The sequence below is a fragment of the Crocodylus siamensis genome, chromosome 4 (genome assembly GCF_052110815.1).
Source record: "Crocodylus siamensis isolate JL-2025a chromosome 4, ASM5211081v1, whole genome shotgun sequence".
Taxonomy (NCBI): domain Eukaryota; kingdom Metazoa; phylum Chordata; order Crocodylia; family Crocodylidae; genus Crocodylus; species Crocodylus siamensis.
The window spans coordinates 49,518,411-49,537,894 of record NC_143398.1 but is presented as its reverse complement, the minus strand read 5'-3'; the positions used below and the strand labels follow the sequence as shown (position 1 = coordinate 49,537,894).

General features: G+C 38.5%; 1 protein-coding gene across 22 annotated transcripts in view; it reads left to right on the top strand.

The window, feature by feature from the left end:
- Nucleotides 1-19,484, top strand: part of FOXP2 (forkhead box P2) — a 651,774-nt gene that overhangs the window by 402,313 nt on the left and 229,977 nt on the right. For 5 of the 22 annotated variants that reach the window (XM_090042265.1, XM_090042264.1, XM_090042250.1 and 2 more), the window contains exons 2-3: nt 7,402-7,454; nt 11,641-11,848. The exons of 16 other annotated variants lie outside the window; for them this stretch is intronic. In XM_090042265.1, the coding sequence (XP_089898391.1) occupies nt 11,648-11,848 (201 nt within the window). In that variant the 5' untranslated portion in view covers nt 7,402-7,454; nt 11,641-11,647. Of the gene's footprint in view, nt 1-7,401; nt 7,455-11,521; nt 11,849-19,484 lie in introns of those variants that run through there. One more of the 22 variants, XM_090042248.1, reaches the window with a different exon arrangement.

Sequence of the window (19,484 nt, the reverse complement as noted above, 5' to 3'; positions counted from 1 at the left end):
CAGGAGAATCAAGACCTGTGTTACAGACTGGAGCTAAGTCAGAAAGACACTTTTGAGCAGGATCTTGAAATGATTAGGAAAACAGATATGTTGTCTGAAGATAGAAATGACATGGACAGCCTGCTTCTATATGTATGTACAAGAAAGAAGCATAAGTCTGTACATGTTGAAGTCTGGAAAGCTAAAACTGGGGTATAGAGGCTATAGAGAAGGAAATTGCATTGTTTTAAGCAAGAGGAGGCAATGTCATGAATAAGGGTTTCAGAAGTAGAGTCAAAAGTAGCTGATAGTCCTTTGATGCGATGCCCAGTGAAGTCATTGGAAAGTTCTTAATAACTTTACTGAGATCTCAGTGGGTCCTAAAAGAGTGGTGATATAAGTACATTTGTAGATATGAGAGTTGTGGGAAGGGATTAAAAGTTCAGGGTCAAAGACTGATGCAGCAGACAGTGGAGATTAATGGCAGGACTGAGTTGGAAAGAGAGAAACATGATATAGTTGTATTAAGGATGCTGTCTTTGCCCATGAGAAGCACTTTAGTGTTTCAGGCAGTTAGTTGAATGAAAGACAGAAATAAACTTGGGAAAAGCAAAAACACAGAAAAAGGATATTAGAAGTGTCAGAACATCTTGGTTCTTGAAAAACAATTTATTATCAGTGTAAAATCCAAGGGCAGAACTAAAGGAAAGATGACCAAGAAATAAGACAGATAAAGAAGAGCTGGAGTCCTATAACTGCACTTTATAATATTCCATAGCAGAGGGCTCATGGTAATGAAGAAGTATCAGCAGATATATTAACCAAGGCAGCATTTTATAGGTAAAAACAGAAGAGGAGGGAACTTTGTGGGTGCACGGCAATGGAGGTCCACAGATAGGATGATACACAGTGGGCGTCTCTACACATGCACTTTAATACACAGTAGCCTACTTTACTGTGCATTAAAGTGTTACAACAAAAACCATGCTAGTATGCTATTGCACAGTAAAATAGGTTACTACGCATTCCGCATCACTAAAAAAGTGTACACTTTCACTACTGCTCAGTAGGGCAGCCTAAGGCGCATTTGTTTAGTACCTCACATTAGAGGCATTAAATGCAATACCCATTAGCAAAAGCACATTAATGAGTGTGTAGATGCAGCCCAATATAGAGGAATGCAGTGAAGTAAAAGAAAATGAGGAAGGTGAAAACATGGAAAGAGAGCATACCTTGAACAATGACACTAAAACTCTATTTTCCCCACTCTTATTTTAACTAATTTAAATTATATCTTAATTTAGATAAAATCAAAGTGAAATAAATAATTTTGGACTTATAATTTGTATACAGCAATGACAGTAAACTGATACAGGTCTTTGGTACAAAGGAAAGTTTTATTTCATGTCTTCTTTGTATATCTATGAATAAGCATTTCAGCTTCCTGTGCTGTCAGTATACTGAAAATAGGCTCTTTTTCATGACTGTATCTTGAAGGGTCTCAGAACAGAAACAAACAGATCTTTTATTTGTGAAAGTGTGCACAGAAAGTCTTTCTTGAAATAAATTGAAATTTCTTTACAAATTATATGAGGCAACCACCTTCCCAGCTTGTAAACCCAGCCAATCTGTAGAGAACAAACAGCTAACTGTGCTTAAAGTTTAGTACATCCTCTGACTAGGACAGTCAGTCAAGGACGAAACCCTTCTTTCCTTTTTCAAATACAACCATCCAAATACAATAGGATTTCAGGACACATGCAATGGTTGTTTATTGGGGAGTCCCTGGAAGCCAGGTTGGGCAGAGTTGAGAGGCTGTGTACTTGAGAAGGCAAAGTCTGTGTACATGCACAAGACTAAAATTGACTTCACATGTTTGCATTCTTGCAGGACCATATCCCCCTTGGAATAAAGAGCAACTTCTATAGGTGTGGAGCCTCTGCAATTATAGAAATGACTTAAGGCTGGCTTGAGCATTTACTGTTGTTACTTAATAGGAAGTGTCCGTATGTTTCCTTGATTCATAATACAAAGTCTGATATTGGATATTAGAGACTAATTCATAAAATTAATATTGACTAGCTCTAAGGGATACTAGCAGTAAAATGTTGTCTAGAGTAGCTCCAGGGCCCAGTTGTGAGAACCGTTTCCTCAAAGGGCAATAAATGTTACTGTTGTTGACCTCTGCATCACTTGGTATTCAGTTTATTAATTTAGGAATTTATTTTCAGCTTGCAAATTAATTATCTTCTCTTCTTCACCAACATACCTTTTCTCCTGCTGCTTTTGATTCTTCCCTCCCCCCACACTTATTCTGTCTCCTGTTCTCTCTCCCTCTCCATGCTGTATCCCCTTCAAGATGGATTCAGTCCCTTTATCCTCTCTTTCACTTCATATTCTTTTTTTCCATGGCCTGGGTTTGAGGTGGCTTCTCCTTCACCTTTGCATATCAGCTCTGGCTCCTTTCAGCTAAAACGTGCCTTTGGTCATGTTAGTGCTTCACGTAGTGTCAATATTTCCATTAATTGGCTGCGAGAGTTGTTTGGGGGGTTGGGTTTTTTCCTCCTTTTTTGATTTGTTGGTTTTATACAGATACACTTTAATTTTATAATCATGTATTGTATCACAGAGTGCGTGCGCGCACACACACGCACACACATTAGGAAACAATTTACCTGATGTGACCAGCATAAATTCCTTGTACAGAATGTGTTTAAACTCACAGTTTTCCTTGAAAAAGTCCAATATTACTAAAAGTAGCATCAGCCATTGAGTCTATGCTAGGCTCCACACCTAAGCTAGAAAGAGTGATCAATAATTACCCATTCCTGGGAGCTTAACGGCTGGTGGGATTCAGTAGCTGGATTCCCTCACAGCAGATTGGAGTCTGTTTAGAAAGTAGTATTGGACCAGGTTGTGATGGGCAGCACTAACTCATTTTTAATGAGCAGTCTGACAAAACATTTGGAAATAGTTGGACCAAGAGAGAAAGCTAAGCCTGAGTGTGTAAATATTTAGGACGTGATACAATGCTTAACTTTTTCTCAGGCTATTCATAGGAGTATGCACTCCTATCTGAATAGCCGGAGGAAGAGGTAGGCATTGTATCATGTTCGAAATATTTGAATGCTGAACTGAGAGTAATGGAAATTCCTGGGAGAGTCTGTCCTAGATGCTATCCTCTTCAATGATTGCAGTCTTTATAGATATATCTGCACTAGATTTAAATCTGCTGGCTCAGTTATAGATGATGGTGCATTCACTGGCATAGAACTCAGTGTAGATGGGCTTTTGAGTGGGTTATGTAGACCATCCTGAGGTCTGTACTGGCATAGCTATGCTACTGCTGATACTAGATCTGTCTTCTGGGTACATCTACAAAAGCTGCCATCACAGGACTCACTATAGCATGGGCATTCCTTGTGTGACAAACACACACACACACACACACACACACACACACACCCTCTTTAGAGACAGGTGGACCATATAGGCACACGTACACCATAAAAAAGCTATAACTCAGAGGGTAACTCAGAGGTAGGCAACCCCCAGCATGTGTACTGGTGTGTGGCACACAGAGGCATTTTGCTTGGCACATGTGTCTCAGGATGTATGGTAGGGGAGCCACAAGGAGCCCCGTCCTTGTTGTGGCAGTGCAGCCCTTGCCTCTTCCCCGCTGTCTGCCCCAAGACATGTGTGCCCCTGCCAACAGCAATGAGCTTGGACTCTGGTGCAGCCGTTTGTAGCCTCCTTGCTGCCTGCTGCAAGCAACTGTAGCTCTATGGCAGGCAGCAAGGGCTGCCCAGAGCATGGGCCAGTTGTGGCAGGCAGCTGGTTGGCTGCAAATGGCTGCACCAGGGTCCACTTATTGCTGGCGGCAGGTGTATATGTGCCTTGGGGAAGATGGTGGGAAAGAGGCTGGGGCTGCACTGTCATAGCAAGGATTGGGCCCTTCACAGCTCCTCCACCATCTGCCCCTGCCATACCAACATCTTACAAGTCAAGGTTGTGGGTGTTTTTGGCACTCTGCCCAAAAATTTTGCCAACCCCTGCTATAACACTTACAGAAGGAAATTAAAATTTATATAATAATATATAATTGTAGGTGATAGATGGAGTTTACAGAAGAACGTTTAAATAGTTATAATAAACAATATGTGTTAAAAAATATATATAATATAAATATACTAAATAATATATAAGTGTATAATATCTATACATAATAACTATTGTAAGTGTACACTAGTTATAATATATACTAGCCGATTGCCCATCAAGAACGACGGGGGCAGGGGAAGAGGGCTGGGATGGGGTGCCACCACCTAATGCCCCATGCTGCCATTGTTTTGCTTCTTGTAGGGAGCGGGGTGGGGGTGCCAAGGCCAGCAGTGGCCTTCTGTCTGGCCCTCAGCGTGGCTTCAAAATCATGGCAGCGCTCTCTATGCTTGAAGGACTCTGGCTGTTTCCGTCAGCCAGTCGGTGAGAATAAAGTATTACGGACAGACAGACTTAGGCTTTTATAATATTAGAATAATAGTTATATATAATAAATAGTGTGTATATATCTATATCAGTTTGCCTATATGGTCCACCTGTTTTCTCTATTAGGATTGTGAAATCTTTGAGCATGTGCTGAGTTTTATTACGTATGTACCCTGTGCCCCATAAAACAGCACCTTTGATTCTTTGTTTGGAGGCTCAAAGTGATATTGTGATATGAGTAATAATAGATCTTATTTTATAAATCAAAACTAATAACGACTTATCTTCCTGAGTGTAACTGAACTTACTGTAGGGTGTAAATCAGAGGAGGCTCCAGGAGCACAGATGAATTTTCTGTTGCCTCTTTAAATAGCTACTTAATGGACTGTGATCTCCACCTCTTCTGTATGCTCAAGTTTCATTTGTAGCTTCCTCGTCTCTAAACCATATGAATATTAAGACTTTAAATGATTTACCAGTTGTCTTAGGTAAAACTCTCTATACCACTTTTTGTCTCCACTACAGTTGACAGACTATCTAATGATTAGGAAACAATTAGGTGCCACAAAGGCTTTTATAGGGATAAAGAACTGGGGTCCAGGGTATCCTAGTTAAGGGAAAAGCCAAATGGGATTGCTACTTCATCTGTATCATAGCTCCAAGCATCTTTTAAACCATTAATAAGGGTAAGATTTTGTTAGGATAAGAATAAATAAACCAAGAAAATAGTAACAGAGTTCTCTAAGTCACTGGAAAGGGAAGGATCCTTTGTATAGTTTATTTTATTCACTCTACATACAGGATGAAGTAAGTTTCAGCTAAAAAACTAGTAACCAGTTTTGAAGTTTGCCACCAGAAGAAAAGTTCTTGAATGGAACTTTGGTCAGTCTAGTCACAGGGGCCTGGAGGAAAGCGAAGTTTAAGCTTCCCCTTGAGCCTATGATGAGCTCTACAACCATCTTCCAAGAACAGCAGAAATTGACAGTGATCCTGGAAAACTTAACTAGCATTTGCAAGGTATATTCAAAAAATAACTTTCAGAACTCCTCCATTTAGATGAAAGCTTTTGATTCTTCTTTGGACTGTAAAAACAGAAAACTGCCAGAAGAAAATAGTATGATAGGGACTTAGATTGCTATATGTGACTTCCACCTTTCCTTTTGTGTATTGAAGACCTTTGCAAACAGTTACAGATTAATGTCACTTGTTTTCCTTGTTTCGCTTTTAAGATCGATTTCATTCTTCTTATAACCATTTTGAAAAAAAAAAAATGCTGCTGGAGATTTGATTAACAGGCTTGCCCCTGTTATAACAGGCAGTGTTGTGACTTGTAATTTCCCCTGGCTACGTTTACAGGTTTGTGGCTTTGGAAATATGCTTTATTTGTGTTCTGTTTTCAAGGAAGAAATAACCATAAAAATATGGTAAAACATTATTTCTTGTAAATAAGCCTAAAAACTTAGGGCCTCCTCAGCCATAACCTAGAAGAATTGGGATTGGCCTTTCAGTTCCAACTAATGTCAGTTTCCAAGCTACTGGAGCTGGCACAAGCGGCGTTAAGTCTTAAAAGACTGCTTCTGAGCCAGTGTTTTTCTCCATCTGGAAACTTCTCTAGGGAACTGAACCCCATTGTTTTAGGGGGAGTTGGAAGAAAATAATTTCAGGCAGACAGTTCCTATCCAGGACTTAAAATGACTCACCAGATTCCTTTTTTTTTTTTTTTTGGAGTCGTTACTTGGTCCCCTCTTCAATTCCTTGTCCTTTTGCCCACAGAAAACATATAATGATACATACATACCATATGTCATGTACTAGAATTAGAAGCTCAACTATCTGGTTCCTTAACAATAAAGAGGAAAAAGGAACCTATTCTTTCTATTTTATAGTCCTCTAGAGATTAAAGAGAACTGTTTAGTCCTAGACTGTGATAGAGTCTGAATTGTTTTACCCCAGAACAAATATTTTTAATTTGACATAGTTGCCATTCGAGCAGTGGATCTGAAATGAGTATACTAATTCTGCTTTTACTTCTGCATTTCTAAGAGTCGTGGTCATCTTCAGCATAGTTCTGCCCCTTTCCCCTTCTCCCCTCCAAAAAAATGCAAAGGCATTAGTAACTCACAGTGAAAGCAAGATCTAGGTAAGTATCTGCATTGATCAGGATTGTTGGCTAGGAAAGGAATACCATAACCAGGTTGTCATAACCTGAGATGCAGCACCCCAAGTAATGTGTGTCTGTCTAGAATAAACATGGAAAAGAACACTAACTCCATTGAACTTAATGGGTTTTTTTAAACACACTGGAAGAGAAGCAAAATTCAAATCTACAGAGTCAGTAGTTGGATAGAGAGAGAAAATTTCTAAGAAGTTAAAGTACCTGCTGAGGAGTTCAGACAACAAAGAAAAATGCACTAGTGTGGATATTGAATGTTGTAGAAGCCTAATTTATGATTATCCTTAAATCAGTGAATCTGCCAAGGACTTAAGGAGACCTGCAGGATAAGGAAATCCTATTTTGGAGTAAGACTATATTTCTCAGTAACTCTTCTATATAACAGAAGAATTTCTTAGAATTTTTGTATATCCAAGTTAAGGTTCTGTGTCCTGATATTGGAGTATTCCATTGAAGAAGTTATCTTAACCCTAGACCGTCTCAACCCAGAGTGGTACCACAAACTACAGGCAATGTGGAATACTTGCTGCTGTGATGTCCTTTTAAAGACTGAACTTGCAGTAGAGTTAGGAATACATCACTATAAACCTGAACACTGGCCCCAGGTTGAAGAGCTGCATGTCAGCTTCCTGACCCAATTTCCTTTCACTTCACCTGCACAAAGGTCTCCACATGACATAATTGTATTATTTCTATATTATGTAGAATTTTCATGAAAATAATTTATTGTGTTTATAATTTAATTTTTTCATTCACATATGCAGCATTTCTCAGAGCTTCACACCTGGAAGAGAACCTTGAAATCACACATTTAATGGTAATATGAACAATTTGTGTTAACAATAATAAGCAGAACTACACTTAATATATTTGCTTGTAGTGTTACAATATGTGAACACAGTGTTGGAGTTGTGGCCCTATTTTTTGAACACGTCAGTGAATCTCTTAGAGTATAGTTACATTATATGTATTACTGAGATTTTGTTTTTCTTTAGTAAGTATGGTAGCACTGTTCCATCTATTTGTAGTGTGGTTTCTGAATTTATTTAGACTATACACGTTGGGAAAATTCTCTTGCAGTTACAGATAAGTTTTGAAAGTTTAAAAGAAAAAGGATATTCAAGATGCTAAAAAGATGAATACTAGAAAATATGTTCTAAAGATCCAAATTAATAGAAAAAGCAATTAAAATGTTAACGCTGATAATTCCAACTGAGTATTATATAGTTCCCAGAAATCTGTGAAGTCACACATTTCACATACTGAAATACCTACAGTACAGAGAAACTAGTGAATTAAAATTTAGAGGGGTATGTGTTTAAATTTTATATAGTCTTGTAGGATTAAATCCCAACAATTAACATTTCTTTAATATCTCTTATTGGATAAGCATTCAAATAACAGTTATTTAAAAATATATATATGCTGTTAATTTACCTAAGAAAGTTTTCATTTAGAGTGAAATAGTTTGCATATGCTTCATAGACATGTATATTTTATTAATGTATTAAAGATTTTAAATTTTTTATCCTGTTGTTGACTGTTGTCAAGTTTTGTATTTTCACTTCCCTAGTCAATTACTTTCCCTAAAAAGATTTGTCATTATACCTGTTGAGCTAACATGCCCTCCTATACTTGTAAATTGAATCAATATGAAGAGAGTAAGCATGCAGGCTTGAGATTGAATATAAGCTTGTTCTAATTTGGTCCTGTTGCCTGACCTAGAATCTGTTAAAGTCTGAATCCTAGCAAGTCAACATTAGCAATATAAAAGATAGCTCCTGAAGCATCCTCTCTAATTTTTGGTGTGTTAGGTATATGTGAAAATGAATGATGAAGAATTCCAAGTTTTATCAGTATACAAGATTATAGTATATGTAGTCCGTACAGATTCAGCTATTCATACTTCACAATATAACAGCTCCGACCCAAACTGCCATATAGCATCATTTATTGGTATGAAAAATATTAAGCAATAGCTTCTAGCAAACACATTGGTATTTATGGCATTTTTAGGAACCTAGTCTATCATATAGTATCCTGCAAAATCAATGTAAAAATCAAAGTTTTAAATTGGTAATGCCATAAATACTTTGTATCCATGTTGACAAAATGTTTTTTGTTTTAAATTTGACAAATCAAGAAAGCATACGCAGCATTTTACTTACAGTGCAAGTTTCTCTTGAAAACAAATTTAAATGATGATTTTTTTTTTTTAATTTTTCTTTACAATGAAAGTTTAGAGGAGGTATGACAAAATACACAATGGACACATCTACACCAGACACTTTACTCAACATTAGAGCAAATTACTGTGCAGTAAACAGTACCATCTACATGTGCAGATGCCTACTGCACAGTAATTTACAAATTTACAAATTTACGCAGGAGTAATTACTACACAGTATGCCATGTGTAGATGCTGACTGGGAGAAAATGTGCTCCTAGTCAGCTAGGCAGCAGGGGGTGGGAGATTGTCCCCTGTCCCCAGCAGCTGCCTGCTGTGTGGTGCTCCATCACTGGAGCCCAGGCTGCAGCAGTGCCCCCAGCAGCAGGGAGCTCCCAGCCCAGGCTCTGGTGGCAGAGCCCTCCCCAGCAGCAGACAGGTGGGTGCTAGCCTATAGCTCCCCCTGGCTGTTTCAGGGGGCCAGTGCAGGGCCTGTACGGGCAAGAGCAGACTGCTGCCCTGAGCAGCAAATCTGCTCCTGCCTCCCCACACATGTCGATGCCTGCCCAGGGTGGGTTTACCCTAGAGTAAAACACTCTAGGGTAAACCCACCCCAGAGCATTTGCATTTGTAGATGCATCCAGTAAGTATTACTACTATATATTCAAAACAATAAATCTATATTGAAAAATCCTTGAAGAGGGAAGGTTGCATTGACTTCACCATGCGTTGAAATGCTTGATCTAATAGATAAGTGAGAAAGTAAAAATCCTGTATAGCTGCTGAAAAATAATAATAGCCTACGGTTGTTATAGTAGTAAAAACATTAATGTGAAAGTTAAAGTAAACCTTTAGTGTTGATTTGTATTATTGGCATCCCATATTCCCAACTGGTAAAAAAAAAAAGACTATTTAAGCTTAAAGTCCTTATCTTGTGGCCCCTTCTTTATGTGGGAAATTACATTAGGTGTTTCATTAGAGTTCTACTCAAATTTTAATGACTTAAAAGGTGTTGCTTTTTAATTAGAGACATGTTCAAGGGGAAAATGTACTTATTTTTTAGTCCATTGAAGCTTTATGAGTATATTACAGTGTCATGTATTGCATTTTAAGCACCTGTATTATTTTTGGTCTTTCAGTGGATGAATACTAATATTTACATGTTTCAAAATGTCAGTACTTTCAATTTCTTTTGAACAAAAAAGCTTTTGCTTTAATTGCTTTTGGTTTCAGTTTGGCTAGCAGGTGCAGAAAGTATATCTTCTTCATTTGAACTAGTTCGTTCAGAGGTAGAAAACCTAATGGGAATCGAAAAACCAGATAAGCTTGTTTCGACTTCCAATCTATGGTTTTGATTTCTTTGGAATTCAAGTACCTTACTTGCTTAGGCACTTTGAAAATCCCTGTAAACACCTAACTGTATCTTTTAGGCACCTCTAAAAATTTGGACAAAGGTGACCAGAATGAATTTGCAAATTTGGACTTAGAGTTAATCTTTCTATTATTTAATAATTCAATTAATTTTAAATGCAAAATATGTTTTGATAAACTTCTGTTTCTTATGTATTCATTACTTAGCCTAACTAATACAAATACTAATACAAAACTAAAATTTAACTAATACAGCTAAATGCTACTGTTTTTACATTTTAAATTGAATTATGATATCTTTCCAAGTGTAGCTTGAGATGCTTCCAAAGCAAAGCATTATTACTTGATAAAGAAGCCTTTATACTTAGTTCAAATAATAAAATGAAGAGTAAATGTATTAAAACATGCATTGCTTTAATAAGTGTATGTAGATTGAGTCCATACTCATAACTAGCTAAAACAGGTACCATATTTTCTGCTAAAGTTTATTTGTCTGCAAGTCTCTATATACCAATGGTTAAATCAGCTAATGAAAATGAACCCCTCCTTAAAAAATAACCCAAAAGTGCAAAATGAGGTTAAAAATCAACGATTTTAAATCAAGGTTTCCTGCTTGCGTATTTAAATCAAGATTGAAATTGGTGATTTAAATCACTTTTATTTAAATCAATCCACCCTGCTTTATGGATGGTTAATTTTTTTGTTAGGAAAACATAAAATGCATAGCATTTACCCAGGAGACCAGAACAACTCTCTTAGAGCTATTATGTTTTTTCAGATAAATATATGGCCATTTTCAAAGTGCATTATTTACCTGAAAGAAAAAATATATTCCAGTAAGTACAAAATGGATTGGTTTTTCCTTGTTTTTCAGTGCATAATTTATACCCTGTAGAGTGGAACAGTTGAGCTAAATGTTTGTTTAGGCATTTTTAAAAAACAAAATCTTGTGTTGTGTAGCCAATAGACTAGAATAGATGCATTAGTTGAATGCATATTCATAAACATTTGTGCAGTTCACCTCCCAGTAAAACTGAAAAGCTCTGTTTATGATTACACCCTGTTGTTTTGGTGGAAGCAAATGACACACTTGTTTTCAGATTCAGCTGAAGATCTGGGTCATTAACTGCTAAAAAGTGTTTTTTATTAAAGCATGAGCCAACCTTTAGTTACAATGCAGTCATTACAAGCTTTTCATCCATATCATCTCTTATATAAATCAACCCTTCGTGTGGCTGAGAAATCTCATGAACTTGTTTATCCAAGTTGCCTATGGACTCTATATGATTTTTTTTGGATGCCACAATCACCCTCATAGAAGTCCTGCATCTTAACACACAACTTTAGGACTTCCTGTTTCCATGGTATCATGGTTCCTCAAAGACATATTTAAGAATACAAAGTGGAACCCATCTAAGTTAATGATGTTGCAATTAGTACTAATTTGGATGTTGAATCCCCACAGGATTGAGATGGAACAGTACTGCCTAGATTCGTTGTTCTTTGAGCCCTATCCAGCCTATTCTTTCCCTATTTGGGGGAACTGCAGGCCTACAGAGTATCCACTGAAGAAAGTTGTGAAGAATGAGCAGGGTGAGAATGATGCTGGAAGGCTGACACACTCCTTCTGCCAAATTCCACCTCCAGTTTTTTCCTCCTCTGCTACAACAGAGGTAAGAAGGAGGAATTCTGATTAAAAAGAAAAAACGACAAATAAATTGAGACATAGTTATCGTGCTGTTTTGTATTCACTGCTGTTTTTTTCTAGGTATTCTGATTCTAACAGTGTATGTTTAGTATGTAAAATACTGGCCTCACTGGTTTCTTTGAGGCTAGGTTTTCACCCCAGACCTGAGGTACTGTATATTTGAGAAAAGTTTTCATAAAAAACGCACAAGTGAACAACAAATTAGATTTCTATGAACACAAAGTATTGGGTTGCACATGCCTTGCACCACCACTCTTATATACTATGGAAACCAATTTAAAAAGTATGTCAATTCTGTCACATTTGTGGGACAGAAAATTCTCTCTTCAAATGAAAGCTAAGGTAAGAGCTGTGCTTGGAGGCAGTTTAAGATAGCTGTTATATTGGCTTCAAGATTTTTAAAATGAATAGTAACCAGTCAAAAATTAAAATATTTATCTTGGGGGAGCAGGGGTTAAAATGTATAGAAATACCAAATGAGGTTGCATCTGGTTTCACCTATTTCTGTTCAAATGCTATTACAGTTTTTTTTTTTTTAATGTTTTTATTAATATCTGGAAATGACAGGTGTTAAGGGCCTTTTGTGATGCACATACAGAAAAGTTGTGGTCAAGAGGTCATATCACTGCAGCGTATTAGGCAATAGCCTTGTCTCTCGTGGAATTTGCCTTGTTTGAAGTGTTTCCAAAGGAAGATATTTGCTATAATGCACATCAATTAAATGATCTTTTTGGGAGCAGCTTTACATGAAAAAGAAAGCTATAAGGAGAGAGAGAGAGAGAGTGTGTGTCTGTTTTCTCTAAGTCACTTGTTCTGAATTCTATTGGATGTTGCTAAGTGCACACAGGATGTATAGTTTAGACAGAAGGTATGTATTGTATGATTGTAATTTAGTACTGTTATGCCTTTGTCAAAATAAGGGTTGTTGGGTTTTTTTGGACTTAGAGTTCAGCTCTACAGAAAGTTTAAAGTTACTAAACATCTTGACTTTCTTTATGCATTTTAGTAACTTGCTGGCGTTGAGTTCAGTAACCAAAAAGTGTACTACAAAAAACCAGGCATTTTCCAAAAAAGAAATTTCAGTATATGGCAAGCAATTGGCCATTTTATGGCAGCACTGATTGTACTTCTGGTTGAGGCTGAAAGTAACTTCCTATTATGAGGCCATTTTCAGAATAGTCTCAGTGAGCTACTCCTTATTTATCCCCAATTACAAATGAACAAATCTTCCCAGAAATTTGGCATTTTTTTCCCAGAGCAAAGCTTCTGGGTATTGAGATGATAATTAGTTGGCAGGGGGCGGGGGGAGAGGGAGTAAACATTCTACTGATAGGAGGTTTTACCTTAAAATTTAGCATAGGATATATCCAAAATAGCTTGGACATCTGGCAGCAGTTTATTTTAAGTTTGTTTGTGTGTGTGTGTGCTTTTTTGAGAGTGGGGGAAGAAGAGGAAGAAGTGGTTTCAGGGGAAAATGATAAAGTTATATAATAAAATAGCTTTGAGACACCCCAGATTCAGGCAGGAAAGGCCTCTAATTAGGGACTTAAGGAAGCAGGATTCTAAAAGGGAGCTAGTGGATTGCTCAGGGAGGGGCCCTGAGGGGAAAAGGAAGTGCTTGGCTAGCTCTGCCATGCAACAGGGTCATGCAAAGGAGAACTTGAGAAACTGAAGGACTGTGTGTTGCTTTAAAAAAAAAGACTATGTAAATTAAGGACTCTTGTGTTTTGCCTCTGGCAAAAGGACGATTAAGCTAACTGTTGCACACTGTGTTTTTCTGGACCAGGGTGAAGAAAATATTTGCTCTGATGGCTTGAATTATGGCTAGGTACAGATATTCAAAAAGCCTGAGGCAGAATCTGTCTGAGTTATGCAGTTTTCTATAAGCGGCATAGTTTAGATCGGTAGCAAATAGAACATACATTTGCCCTTTGGTAGTGGGGTGCAAATCTTAGACCAGGTTCTACCATTTTTAAACCAGTCTGTGTGCGCCGAATTTCTGTTCTGTTCTGTTCTGAATCAAGGCTGATTTCTGATCACTTATACCAGTAAAGGTGTGATGTCTATACCTGGCCTTTGGGTTTGGGAGTAGAGAAGCTGTGCATAGTAAGGTGTGTGTTTATACATTGGCAGGATGCAGTAATGTTATCCATTTTTAATCTTTTCCTCTTTTTCTGTTACTTGTGGCTACATCTGGGCCTGCCCTGGTGCAGAGGTGTTATTGCTTATAGGCAGCTTAGCATTTAAAATTACTTTAAAATGTTTGTAAAAATAAATATTTTTGCTTCTGATTTCAGATTTGCAGACAGAGGTAGGAAATGAGGGAAAACTGGATGAGGAGAAAACATCAAGATATCTAGCATGGGACACTGTAAAACGAGGGTGTGAGTGTAGGGTTGTGAATGGCAGGGAGATTTGTTAATGAATCCTTGAATTCAGGAGAGACAGACAGAGGGCCATAGAGGTTAAGAGGCTGGCTGTTAGGACTGTGTGAAGCTTGGGGTGCTGATTCGATTCAGAGGAGATTCAGCGGCCAAATCGAATTGGGAGACCAATAAAAAGGTCCAAATCAATTCAGAAAGATTTGGAGAGCTTTGGAGATTCAGGCAGTCCCCACTCACCACCACAGGGAGCTAGACCCAGACTCCGTGCCAGTAAGTAGGGGGTGAGGGGCAGCGCTGGAGGAGGGGGGTGCCCCCGCTAGGGCACTCCCTCCTTCCGGGTCCATCAGCCTCCCTGAGTGCCCTCCGACCCCCACCTGCTTTCCCAGCCACGTTAATGGCTGCCCCACCTATCCTCAGCACCTGGGCTGTTTTCTCCCACAAGCCTCCAACCCTGCCTGCTATCCCAACCCCATCATTGGCTGTCCTGCCTGGCCCCAGCTCCCAGTTCTTTAAAAAACAAACAAACCTCACTCACCAGCTGCTGCAACAGCTGTTGGGGTTTCTGGTGGCTTGTGGCAGAGCTCCCTCAGACACTGTGGGGCAGGAGAGTGCCACAGGGATCACCCCCCTGCCTGGCAGGAGCAGTGAGTGTGGGGCTTTTTCTTTTAAGAGCCAGGAGGCTGGGGGCAGATAGGGCAGCCATTGATGGGGCTGGGAGAGAGGACGAGGGATGGGGCCTGTCTGATTTGGAGATTTGACCGATTCGGCGGTGGCTGAGTCTCCAGATCAGATTCACCTGAATTGAATCACTATCCTCCGAATTGGCCAAATCTGATGCGAATACTAGCCACTTCGCAGAGGCCTACTGGCTGTAGGGATAATACAGAGGAAGAGACTGCTACATGGGAGTTATCTAACACTGATTTACAGAATATTGATGTGATCACCTCTTGGCTAAACTGCCCAGTTGTGGCCTTGGCTCCACCACGATCCGCTGGCTGGGAAATTGGCTTCGTGGTCGGACCCAGAGGGTTGTGATTGATAGCAGTCACTCATCGTGGTGCCCTGTGACCAGTGGGGTCCCTCAAGGCTCTGTCCTGGGACCCATACTGTTCAACATCTTCATTAACGATGTGGACATTGGAGTCAGGAGTGGACTGGCCAAGTTCGCCGATGACACCAAACTTTGGGGCAAAGCATCCACGCCAGAAGATAGGCGGGTGATCCAGGCTGACCTGGACAAGCTCAGCAAATGGGCAGACAAGAACCTCATGGTGTTTAACACCGAAAAATGCAAGGTTCTCCACCTTGGGAGGAAAAACCTGCAGCACCCTTATAGGCTCGGCAGTGCTACGTTGGTTAGTACTACAGAAGAAAAAGACTTGGGGGTCATCATTGACCACAAGATGAACATGAGCCTGCAATGCGATGCTGCGGCTAGTAAAGCGACCAAAATGCTGGCGTGCATCCATAGATGCTTCTCGAGCAAATCCCGGGACGTCATTCTCCCCTTGTACTCGGCCTTAGTGAGGCCGCAGCTGGAGTACTGCGTCCAGTTTTGGGGTCCACAATTCAAAAAGGATGTGGAGAAGCTTGAGAGAGTCCAGAGGAGAGCCACGCGCATGATCAGAGGTCAGGAAAACAGATCTTACGATGATAGGCTGAGAGCCATAGGACTCTTTAGCCTGGAAAAGCGCAGGCTCAGGGGTGATCTGATGGCCACCTACAAGTTTATCAGGGGTGACCACCAGGATCTGGGGGAACATCTGTTCACCAGAGCGCCCCATGGGATGACGAGGTCGAATGGTCACAAACTCCTGCAAGACCGTTTCAGGCTGGACATAAGGAAGAATTTCTTTACTGTCCGAGCCCCCAAGGTCTGGAACAGTCTGCCAGCGGACGTGGTTCAAGCACCTACATTGAACATCTTCAAGAGTAAATTGGATTCTTATCTTGCTGGGATCCTATGACCCCAGCTGACTTCCTGCCCTTTGGGCAGGGGGCTGGACTCGATGATCTCCCGAGGTCCCTTCCAGCCCTGATGTCTATGAAATCTATGAAATTAGAATATCTGAAAATTGATCATTTGAACGATCAGTCATGCTTCCCACTGCTTTATGATCCACCATTACTCACTGGCATTTCATGGTATTTACACTATCTCCAGTAATCCGCTAAAAATGATATTGGCCTTTCTATGTAGCTTCTAAGTTTTAGGGGCCAGCACTAAGTGAAAGTCGTGTAATTAGAGTGGGACAAGAATGAAAGAGTAGGTAGTACTCAGTCCTACCTTTGTAATTAGCCATTCTGGAGAAGGAAAGGAGACATACTGTGAAGAGCCAGTGTCAGCAGGTATTATTATAAAGAGTTACAAAACATAATAAATTATTATTATAAGCAGTTACAAAATAAATTTGTAACTCTCAAGTTTATATAAAAAATTCTAAATATGAACTATCCGCAAACAGCTCGTTGCCTGAATCTACAGATAACCTGTCCTGAAATAATCACTCAGTGATAGTACAGAGGTTAATTTCTAAAGCCCAGTGAATCAGATTTCAGTGTTACTATTAACTATTGAATTGATGATCATTTTAGCAAGTGAATTGGGGAAGACTTTGGGAGAATGAAAGAACAAATGCAAAATGGATGTTAGTCATGCGGCTACTTATACTACTGGAATAAGCTTAACTACCCTGGTGATGTGCTGGGTATAGCACAAATAAACAAATACAAATAAACTTCACCTTGCAGGTTTGGTTATTAAATGCCTAAACTTTGCTCTTCTGTCAGTAGGACACTTTGAAGCATTCATAATACTTATTTGCATGCTCTTTACTCAGGTAAAACTCCTACTGATATCACTACTTGGTACAACATACTGCAGCACAGAGATACCCCAGCTAGCCCTAATTTAGTTTTTTCAGGAGGGAAAATTAGCTTGCATGTAGCCCCATGCTAGGACAGCTGTTCTGGCCCCCCGCCGCCCCTCTCCCCCCCATATCTGGGCTAGCTCAGGTATCTCAACGGCACATCATACTGTGCAGTAGAGACATATAAGCTCTGTCACTTTTGTCTGAGAAGGAGAGTATAAGATCAGGACCATAATCTTGTATCATATTGGAGTTATCTGTTCTCCATACATACATGAATAAAATCACATGACCTCAGATTACAGTCACATACACATTACAATAATGAATGGCAATTTATATCACTCTGACATTATTTTAATAACTTGAGTGCTGGTGACGTAAATAGGGTAAAGAATAAGGGGAAAGGTTTGCTTTTGGAAGTAGTACTTCTCATCAGCATTAACAGGAAGTACCAAGAAAAATATCTAATGTGACTGGCAGGGGATAGTGAAATCATTTAATCTAAGGCAAAGAAATTAAAAAAACCTAGAATACACACAGTAAATACACACCTCTTTTGGAAAGTGCTTAGAGTTCACAACTCCGGTGCATTTTCTAACAGGGTTATTGGAGCCTAGGCAATATCTAAACAGTTTTCAGTAATCTTTGTGTTCTTCAGGCATATTTAGATAAAATATGATTTGTAGTGATTATTAGGGCTTAGGTACCTACAAAATGTTTAACATCTGCAGGAGCTGGAAAGCCAAAATTTGAATGTTTTTATTGTGGAAATTAAACAGGAGGTGTATTAAATTAGGCTTATATTATGATTATATTGTTTTTGCAGCTTAATCTAACAGCAGCTATGTACACTATAAAATCTTCCCTGGGTTAGAGCATATGAAATATTTTGTATTGCTTGCCTCAAAGGATGTGGGACAATTTTGGTTGATCGGAGGTACCTAGAACACAGGTACTGAAGGATATGTTTAAGGATATTTTGCAGTTTCTTGGCCAGGCTACCTCTAAAGCCCATATTACTGCAACATAATAAATTCTGTAGTGTTGTTTCTTTTTTCACATTTGCCTTCACTTTTTTAGGAATTAACTCCTTCTATTTGTATTTTTATATTAATTTTAACTAATATTTTTATTTGGGCCACCACTGAATGATGAGCTATTTTTACTTAAGTACATTATATAGCAAGACAATGAATAGAAAATTTAGGTCAAACTAAGAATAATTTAAAGATTGCACACAAAAATAGGAAATGGAACATCTAAACAAACAATATAACTTAACTTATGAGAAATATTTATGTTCTTTAATTTATATCAGAATATATATTAGGCATTTTTTCATGTCTTAACATTCACAGGTTTTCATAAGCAATTTGTGCAGTATAATACCATTTTTCTTTTAGCAAATCAATGTAGTAATAATTCCAGCAGCTAAAAAGTTAGCATGAATCATTTTTTCACTTAAAATCGTCTTTTTAAGAGCAGCATGCAATGCAGTTTAAATATAGTTGGCAATCTTAGAATATCTAAACTATGTAAGCACTCATTGTAAGTATATTATTTTTGTATCACATCTCTAGAAATTAAAGCAAAGCAAATTGTATTCTTACTATTAGGATCTTGTATAAGTTTATGAATGTATTTGGTTTTGTATTTTTCATTTAGATAAGTGAAATTATGTAACAACAATAATATAATATCCTTAAAACAAGAGAAGTTAAACAAAGATGGGCATATGTTTGGGGTCCTAGTTGATGTAGCCAGTGATAAAGTTGGAAAAACAACTATCGACTGTAGCTTTGTGATTCTTTTGAGTAAAGAAAATAAGAAAAATTGAAAAACCCATTGGCCCTGCTGGTTAACAATTCAACTATTTGGAAAAAGAGAATAACATGGAAAGAATTTATTAAAGCAAATCACTGTCGTCATTTTTATAATAGCACTATGTATTTTTTTTTTTTTTGTAACTCAAAATTTTAACTGCTTTAACTCTTCTGTATGTGACAACTTTCCTGTTATGGCATACTTAGTAGGGGACCTCCCCCTCCAAAAAAAATTTTTTAAAAAAAATTAGCATTCTAAATCCATAGCAAGACATCAAAGGAAAAAAAATGACCTCATTTTAACAAATGTTGAATACCTGCAGTTCCCACTGGGCCAGATTGTTAATGGAAGGAGAGGCTAAAAGATCTCTCACATCTGTGTTGCTGTTTCTTTGGCCCTGGGCTGGCTCAGTAAGTATGATCCTTGGGGTGATTTCAGGTAGTTGTTAGGATACTCTAAATGACTATGTCTTCAGTAGTCTTGTAAGATCTTATGCTGGTTCATGATCAGATGCGTT